The following is a 9,141-nucleotide window of genomic DNA, read 5'->3' as shown; positions in this document are numbered from 1 at the left end:
AAGTCCAAGGACGCAGAGGAAGACAGGGGCTAGGGTGGTCACTGGGCTGATCCCAAACTGCAGGCGGAGGCAGGACGTAGAAGAGGGCTCTGGGCGGGGCCTCGGGGTTTCGGGGCGGAGCCTCGGGGGGCGTGGATGGGGCTTCGCGGCTGCGGTGGAGCCTGCCTGACGGTGCAGCCTGGCTGCGCCCGACTGAGTTGCTCCGGCCGCCCGGCCCTTTGGCTTCCCGCACGCAACGCCATTAGGGGGCGTCCGCGCTCGTGGCGCCGCCGCTCTTCTGGGAGGCGCCTCCCGCGCCGGGCGGCAGGAGCCGCAACTCCGGGCGCGGGCTCAGTCGTCCCCTCTGCAGCTGCTGCCGCCGCCGGGCGCGGGCTCGCTCGTCCTCGCGCTCGCGCTCTCCGGCCGCCGGCGTCTCCCGGCCCGGCCGCCGCCGCCAGCTTGCAGTGAGTGGGGGCGGGCCCGAGGCTTGGGGGCCCGGCGCTCCGGAGGGCCGGGCGCAAGGAGAAGCCCGCGCGGAGCGGCCGGGGGAGTGGGATTGAGGAGAATCCAGGCGGCGGCGGGGCCACGCCGAGGGGACGGCGGGGAGCCCGGGCGGCGCGCTCCGGAGCTGGCACGAGCCCACAGCGGGATGCCCGCGGCCGAGCGGCGGCGCTTGGGCTGGGGTTCCGGGCCCGCCTGGCGGGGACGTGCGGTTTCGGCGGACCCGGGTTCGGGCTTCGGTGCGCGTCCCCCGCTCGGGCCCGGAGCATCTCCGGTCTCACACCGGAGCCGGGTCGGGGTGGGGGGACTTCGCTTACGGGGCAACAGCGAAGCCCGGGCCCGGCCGCGGATACCTCGAGGTGTGCTCGAAAATGATTGTTTTTTGGGGGGTGGGGTGGGGTGGGGTGGGGGGAGAGCTTATTAGCCTTGGTTTTCCCTAATTTAAACCCTACCGCAGGGCTTCTGAGCCCTGCCATAGGGGATTTTCTGTTGACTGCAACTGAGTTTTTTATGCTCAGAATTGCGTGTCATGGCATTTTTAATGCTTGATGTCAGAGGTGATAAATGGCCATGGTAATGGGGAGCCCCTGAAGCACCTGCTGGGCTGATGGTGGTGGAGCTGTATCTGGCGTGGAACGCGAGAAATTAAACAGAGATCCTATTTGGATAATCTGAAGTTATCAAGTTTCTGTTCAAGTATACCAGTTCTAGAACAAGTTGATAAATTCAGTTTTAGGACTTTGTGACAGAACAGGTTTTATTCAGTGCAGAGAGACCCCGAGTGACCTGGTTTGGCTACGGTTGTTTGGGGTAGCCTAAGTGTCTCTTAGCATTTCCCCTTCGGGTGTTCGTTTTCTTGCTGTCACAAATGCTCAAGTACATGAATGATTCCAGGATAGGAAAAAAGTAGGGGACAGTATTTAGCAGAGTCCAGAGACAAAGATTGAGATGTTTTCAAATGAACAAATGTGTAGGTAGGGAAAGGAAAATCTTTTTACCTGCAAGGTTGGTAGGTTGGGAGATCTTGTACTTTGAGAACTGTAAGTCCATACTAATATTTCATTTTGTGTAATGCCATAGATGATCATAGATGCCATGCCTAAGGTTTGTGTGATTTGAATTTTCATAAGTCATATTTTAACCAAAGCATTACTCCATAAAGGAATCCTAGGGTGGGTCTTTCTATGAATCAATCCCTCAGTGTCTTGGATTTTGATATTTGTAGTTTATTTAAGATGGAATAGACATATTTACTTGGACTCAGGTTTTCTTTGGAAATAATCCTGAGTCATGCCTTGGAGAAGTTCCTTCTGTGACCAGAAGAAGCTCAGGTATCTAGGAGTCTTTATAAAAGCTGGATGTGCCCCTTTACCTGTAGTTCTTCCTTCTGGAGCGCCAGGGAAAGAAGGACCTGGGGAGCTCGTAAGTAAATTGAGGACTTCCCATATTCACCCTGTCTTCGTGCCAGTGCTCTAAATTATTTGTGTCCACACTCAAGTTTCTGAATTTACCACAGAAATTTTGTTTATATGGCCACTAGTATTTTCATGTTTGTTTAATACTTGCCAGTCTACAAATAGCTCTCTATTCATGATCTCACTTATTTTCTCCTTTCTCGCAAAGCAGCAGCTGGGCATAAAGAGAGATTTACTTAGGGTCTCATAATAGTAATGGAGCAGAATTTGGATACAGATCCTCCTCACTCCTAATCTTCTGTTTCCTCTGCACTTGGCCTGCATGTGTCTTCAGAACTTTAGTCCTCATCTGTTACCCTGTAGGTCATTTGTTGCCTTTGTGTTATGCCTAACTGGTATTATTGCTTTGGGGAAGATGGTATTATCTTGTTTTATCTTGTGGAAACTGAGGGTAAGAGGAGTTTAATGATTTTGTGACTATTTATGACAGCTCTTTAGTATTAAGGTCACTTTAAAATTTAGAGAACCTTTCTTCTAGACAACATGGAGAGAGGAGAGAGAAAAAAATTAGTTTCAGAAAAAAAACCAATCCATTTCTTTAGTGGCATATGGTTAAGAATAACCTGCGATCACGATCACATTCTCCTTGTGCCCCTGGCTACTTGTGCCAGCCTGTAGGTGAATGTCAACCCAAAGACTCCTTTAGATGTTGCTGAACTAGTTACTATAAAAAATATTTCACTTTCAAACTTCCACATTTCAAGAACAGAGAAATTCAGTACAAAGGTAATTTGAAGGTATGTATAGATGGAATTTATTGAGCCTTCTTTTCTGAATGCCAGACACAAAGATTTCCATAGAAAGGCAGGTTTTTATTATTTATTCAAGTTTGGAGATATGTGTATTGCAATGTATGGGTTGTTATGTAGGAATAGAAATTTTGGCCCAGAAAATTCTTAGTCTTGGTCTGTAGCAGAAATGATAAACCCAGAATATTTGTGTTAATAAGTTAGTTCATTTTTAACCAGAAGGCCTGTAATTGCAATTCTACAGTGGTGGAGAGAATGGCTTTCAGGGTTCTTAGCTTAGTCTTTAAGGTTTTAACTTGTTGAATTGTGTATTTTTCAGATTTGTTACTTTAGAAAATTCTTAGGTTCTTTTAAAGCTTTTATAAATTCTTTAGTGTTTTCCTTAAATTAATTATCTGCTAACAGAATTCATACATTAGTCACAACCTTTGAAGCTTAAATGTGGGTAAATTTTCAGTGGTGCTTTATATTCTTTGGGAGTTGTCAGCCAGTTTCCACAAGAATTTTATTTGGGCCAAAGGTCAGATTTTTTCAGGTAAACTAATTTTACAGAGTCTGAAGCCTTTCTTTGAACTTTATAATTGTGCTTGGTTGCAGCCACTGTTTAAAACGATCTTTAGTACAGCAGCTCACTTTAAAGGAAATTTTTTTCATTGTTACCCTCTTAATCTCCATTCTCGGCAATTTTTTCTGAAATATTAGATTTTTCTTTGTTTTCATCAAATAAAATAGGCCTATTCGATGCCCATTTCAAGACCTTCTTTCTGCTGCCTGTTTTGTGGTCATTTAACTTCTCATTAAGCCCTCCACTGGAGACCGTGCCAGAAAGAAGAGAAGATGAAAAGCAAATAAATCATTTTCTAATTGTTAGCAGCTCTGGAAAATGATTTAGAAGAGATTGAAGCTATTCCGGAAATTCTTTTGGATTATGTTCTGTTTCATTCATCTGCATTATCTCTGAGATGTTCCTGGTAGATGCTGATTATCAAGCTATTGGATGACCAAGAATCTTGCTGCTTTTTTTTGGTTTGTTTCTTGCCGTATCTAAGCATTCCCATAGAGGATGTTTAGAAGTGAGGAGTAGTGATAAAACTTAAACTAATCAATACTATTTTTTCTCTCAGTGAACAATTAGATTTTTTGGATAGTTAAGTCATTGTTATTGTATAGTAACTTTGTTTTATTTTGATCTTGGGAGGCTTTTGGGTGTTTTTTAAGAAACATGGGCTTATATATATTCCCATAATTGCTTTCCTGAATTATTAAGCTTGAGGTTTCATTACATCTTTGTACTAGAACAGAACCTTGGCTTTTGCTGTGGAACAGATTCAGGGGCATCATCTAATTTTCCTTTTATGATTGCTCAAGAAGTTATCTTGTTATGATTTAGCAGCTACAAAGGAAAACAAATAATAGTGGAGAGACCTTGCATAACAGCTGTAACATTGATGTCTGATTTTTTTGCTTGTTGTTGGTCCCCCATTTCTCATTTAACCATTGGATATTCATTTACTGGAGTTCTTTACTTCACTTAAAAGACAAGACAGCAGCCTTCGATCACACAAGTGAGTAGGTTCTTTCTATTTTGCTTCAGGGGAATTTTTACAAACCCGTTATGACTGCTCACTTAGACTGAGTTCTGTTAAATTTGTAAGTAAATCCTTAGTAGGTGGATAGGGTTAATAGAGAGCTGTAGAGAGTCTAAAGTTAATCCTTTAAGTTTCTTGTTTCTTGGATTCTGTTCTTTTGATTTCCACCCAAGGAGAGGATTTATGGAAAGATCTAGACTAGGAGTCAGAAAACCCAAGTTCTTATTCTGTTACTTTCCAGCTGTGGGACCTTGAGCAAGTCACTTAATATGCTGTTTCTCTATTTTGCATCTCTAAAATGGGTACAGTAATTCATGCTCTGCTTGCTGTATCAGGAATGTTTTGTGTGTTTGGCGGGGGAAGGCCCCTCCCCCTTTTACTTAAATTGTTTCTTCATTCTAGCATCCCTTCTCAGGTTGTCCAATATTTCTGCAGAGTTCTGCTGAGCAAGTTTTTCGTAGAAGTCTTCCATTTTTCCATTTGGAATTGTTCTTACTCTTTCTTCTGGAAGGCCTCTTCCAGTCTATGTATTATATAGCGCTTTTGAATTCTGTTTTGTACTTCAGTTGTTGCATGTTGCCTTTCTAGTTAGATAGAAAGCTCTATGAGGGCAAGGATTGTACCTTTCCTGTTTTGGTGTGTACACGTTGCACATAATGTTTATTGACCTACAGTAAATGTTGGTTGACTGAGTTATATTTAAGGCTGTCAGGAATGAATACTTTGAGTGATGAGAAAATACCAAAGATGAGCATCTTACCAGAATTTTTGGATGACAGGCCTTTTAAATTGCTCAGTTACTGATAGTCTGTTATATCAGTAACTGAATCAGCTCCTCATAATACGGATTGGTAAACCCTGTGTCTTGGTTTGCTTGACTTCAAATACTGTTTGTGAAGCAAGTCAGAGGAATGAAAAATTGTCACAACAGTCTTGAATTTGACATTTGTTCCATTTCTCACCCTAAAGCATGTGGAGGCCTATCTATATCCAGTTGCTGAGTGTAGAGAATAAAAACTGCACGTTGTCTGGTCCACGTTTTAGCTTGTTTGCTTTGAAGAATTTTTGAGGTGGAGAAATAGATGCTTCAGGCTCTGATTTCAGCCCATGCTGTGCTATGCAAATGTTCTCTACATGCCTGAGTGACCTTTTGAGAAAGAGCCTTTGTGATCTTCTGTAGCCAGGGCCTGTTCTGGGAATAGTGTGCCAGATTCCTCTAAAATTGGGAAAAGCGAATCTATTCAAAGACCACATAAAAAAGCCCATGCTTTTCCTGAATAAATACTGATACGTCCATGTATCTTACTGTCTCTTGCCAGATTTTAAAATTTGCTCTGCAGTTTGCTTTGCTGGTTGATTTGGGGAATGATGTGTGTGAGAGGGAACTGACTAAAGCACTTCAGTAGCTGGGAAACTGTTTGTTTAAATGATTTTGAATTGTAGGTAAAATAAATTCAAACTGGCATCATTAAGTATCCGGGTGTTTATCAGTGTCCTCAGGCTGGCTCTTCTTAACTGCTGGCTGAATGACTCCTAAACAGATTAGTAAGGTTCTTTTTGCCTTAAATTGTGCTCTAATGGTTTGGCATTTAAATAGTTTTCTATTTGTTTTGATTATTGTGTAAAATGAAATATATCATTAAAAGTATAATTAGGTACCATTCTGATGTATTTCTCTTGGAAAGTGATGCTGGTGTTTTGAGCTGAGATGTATAGTTTTTATTGCTTTTACTGAGATGTTTGGTTTGTATAGCTTAAATACTGGTGAAAAAAATTTTTTTGTTTCTCTTAAACCTTTTTGATAGAGATCATCATAGATTTGTACAAGGATAAAGTTGTCGAGTTAATCATAATGTTCTATAGAAAATCTAAAAATTGAATTTTCAGAGAAGATAGGTAGAATTTGAATGACCAGTTTACTTACTGGGTGATAATTTTCCCTGGAAAGATTAGCTAGCTACACCTTGGAAAAAGCTACACATCGCGGGAAGGATAGAGAACTCATAGAAAGTCCTGGAGAAATGCTTTCTTCCCCAGATCTTTGTCCTGTAGCAGGTTTTAATTGAGCAAAGATGAGTCCTTGTCTGGTGTTTTGCCTGCTTTTTAGGGTGGAGAAATCTTTCTTTTTGTAGTTACATGTGCTGTCATGTCTTTTTCTCCTCCCCAAGTTTCCCTGGAACCTGGGCTCCCCAAGACGCAGCGCTGGAGCAGATGGATAATGGAGACTGGGGCTATATGGTGAGATGCTTTTGCAGATGCATTTTGAAGGCCGGCAAAATTTTTGTGTCTTTCCCCCTTCATTATATATTCTTAGGTATAATATAGCTTGTAAGGCTGGCAGTTATAAATTGGTGCAACTTATCCTTAGTTCAGATGTATTTTGGGGTGTTTTGTTTTGCTTCGTGTTTTTTATGTAAGCAAACTCAATATGGACCCTCCAAGTAACTTTTTATAATCACTGATTTGAGCGAGATCACGATTTTTTGGCCTTTAAAGTTTATTGTTCTTAAAACTCTTCCTTCATAGATTAGCGACTATGAAAAGGGTCTAGCATGTAATTTTCTTGTGGTTAGGGAGGTTAGCCAATGAGAAGGTGCCACTTCTCCCATTTGCACTTTTTTTGAGTGTGTGCGTGTTCCCGTTTTTCTTTTCCTTTGGTAAGAAATATTTTACTTGCCTAGTACCTGAAGTCTATCTATCTGTCTTCATTTTTTTTCCTTAAATATGATTTCTGAAGCGTAAGGTATATATTATTTGAGAAGCTTGCTTTTCAAAACTAAAGGCCAAATTTGCAACATTAATGTTACAAAAGTGAATACACTATCAGATTTTGAAATCTGAAAGCTGCTGTTAGCCTTTGGGTATTGTGTCGACCAACTATGTATTTTAACTTAGTATGTGGCACTGTTACTACCACGAAAAAGTTATGAAGATTAGATCTATACAGTTTTTTATCTAAAAATAACTTTCATGATCCCCCCCTTTTTGAGGGGAAAAAACAAAAGAAATATTGAAAATACATGTTGTGATATTATCAAATAAGATTTTTTTGCCTATTTATGTCAAATTGAATTAAAAATGAAAGTCTCTTTTTTTTTAAAATCAGAAGCTTAGTTTATTTTAGTTTGGCCTTTGTCTTACCATTATACACTCTCACCAAAAACTTCTCCTTAGATACTGGGCCTTTGGAAATCATGCCCTTGTTTTTTAGTTTTAAAGAATTGGATTTATCCCTTTTTCCCCTAATGAAAGTGAATGTTAGATCCCTTTGTTTAGGTGGGTTTACCACTGAAAGTAAAGCTATTTTGCATAATAGGATTGCTAAATACGTTATAACCCAAAGGAAACTTTTGCTTTGCTTGTTACTCTTAATTTTCTTAACTTGTCAAAGCGAGGATTTAAAAAATTTCAGATGACTAATCATGTTTTAAAAAATTTCAGATGACTGACCCAGTCACGTTAAATGTAGGTGGACACTTGTACACAACGTCTCTCACTACATTGACGCGCTACCCGGATTCTATGCTTGGAGCTATGTTTGGGGGGGACTTCCCCACAGCTCGAGACCCTCAAGGCAACTACTTCATTGATCGAGATGGACCTCTTTTCCGATATGTCCTCAACTTCTTGAGAACTTCAGAGTTGACCTTACCCCTGGATTTTAAGGAATTTGATCTGCTTCGGAAAGAAGCAGATTTTTATCAAATCGAGCCCTTAATTCAGTGTCTCAATGACCCTAAGCCTTTGTATCCTATGGATACTTTTGAAGAAGTTGTGGAGCTATCTAGTACTCGGAAGCTTTCAAAGTACTCCAATCCAGTAGCTGTCATCATAACCCAATTAACCATCACCACCAAGGTCCATTCTTTACTAGAAGGCATCTCAAACTATTTTACAAAGTGGAATAAGCACATGATGGACACCAGAGACTGCCAGGTTTCCTTTACTTTTGGACCCTGTGATTATCACCAGGAAGTTTCTCTTCGGGTCCACCTGATGGAATACATTACAAAACAAGGCTTCACGATCCGCAACACTCGAGTGCATCACATGAGTGAGCGGGCTAATGAGAACACAGTGGAGCACAACTGGACTTTCTGTAGGCTGGCCCGGAAGACGGATGACTGATCTGCAACCCTGGGAGAAGTTCCTGGAAACTGTCTCCAGGAGATGGAAGACGATTTTTTTTTTTTTAAATCACAGTGTGGGTTTTCTTTTTTTTTTTTTATTTGTATTTATTTGAAGGCGTTGAGAACCAGAAGGAAGTTTTGTGCTTTAGGAGACTCCTCTGTTTTGTTCCCTTCTCCCTGAGTATGCATGTGCCTGTTCAGAGCCTCCAGATACCTTTTTTATAAAAAGAAGTCTGAAAATCATTATGGTATATAATCTACCCTTAACAGAGCTTTTTTTTTTTTATTACAGTGCTAAAATGATTTCTGATTTAATGGTCCCTAACTCAACTAGAAGGCTAAAAATGCAGGAATGAAAGAATAAACAGAGTACTCATGATGCCTTTGAGAAAAATCAAAACATCATGTTGGGTGACCTAGTTTCCAAACCAATAACCAGTATTGTAATATTAAAGAAAAACTGTTCCAATCATTTAAAAGTACTTGTTAAGTACTGCTTTTTACAGTTATGACAACTGTTTCTTTCTATGCATATAAATCAAGCAACCAAATATCTGTAGCCATGGAAATGTCTGACTAGAAATATTTATATTGGATTCTGAATACAAAATGTCCCTGTGGTAGAAATCTTACTTCTTATGCCTGGTGGAGTGTAATTCCCAAGTGTACTGTCTACCGGGGGAAAAAAAAACTAATAAAAAATGAAATACAAAAATTA

At 40.7% G+C, this 9,141-nt stretch overlaps 1 protein-coding gene across 4 annotated transcripts; it reads left to right on the top strand.

The window, feature by feature from the left end:
• Positions 1-228: 228 nt before the first annotated feature.
• Positions 229-9,141, top strand: KCTD6 (potassium channel tetramerization domain containing 6). 4 transcript variants are annotated; one of them, XM_011371761.2, is made up of 3 exons: positions 229-443; positions 6,462-6,531; positions 7,735-9,141. In XM_011371761.2, the coding sequence occupies exons 2-3, from the start codon at positions 6,505-6,507 to the stop codon at positions 8,419-8,421; spliced, it is 714 nt and encodes a 237-aa protein (XP_011370063.1). In that variant the 5' UTR covers positions 229-443; positions 6,462-6,504; the 3' UTR covers positions 8,422-9,141. The 4 variants fall into 4 exon arrangements, with proteins under 4 accessions (XP_011370063.1, XP_011370064.1, XP_023393408.1 ...); XM_011371762.2 differs by lacking the exon at positions 229-443 and adding an exon at positions 482-839; XM_023537640.1 differs by lacking the exon at positions 229-443 and adding an exon at positions 901-2,254.

The sequence above is a fragment of the Pteropus vampyrus genome, unplaced genomic scaffold, assembly GCF_000151845.1.
Source record: "Pteropus vampyrus isolate Shadow unplaced genomic scaffold, Pvam_2.0 Scaffold195, whole genome shotgun sequence".
Taxonomy (NCBI): domain Eukaryota; kingdom Metazoa; phylum Chordata; class Mammalia; order Chiroptera; family Pteropodidae; genus Pteropus; species Pteropus vampyrus.
The sequence above is the reverse complement of the archived record's forward strand: the minus strand, read 5'-3'. Positions and strand labels throughout refer to the sequence as shown.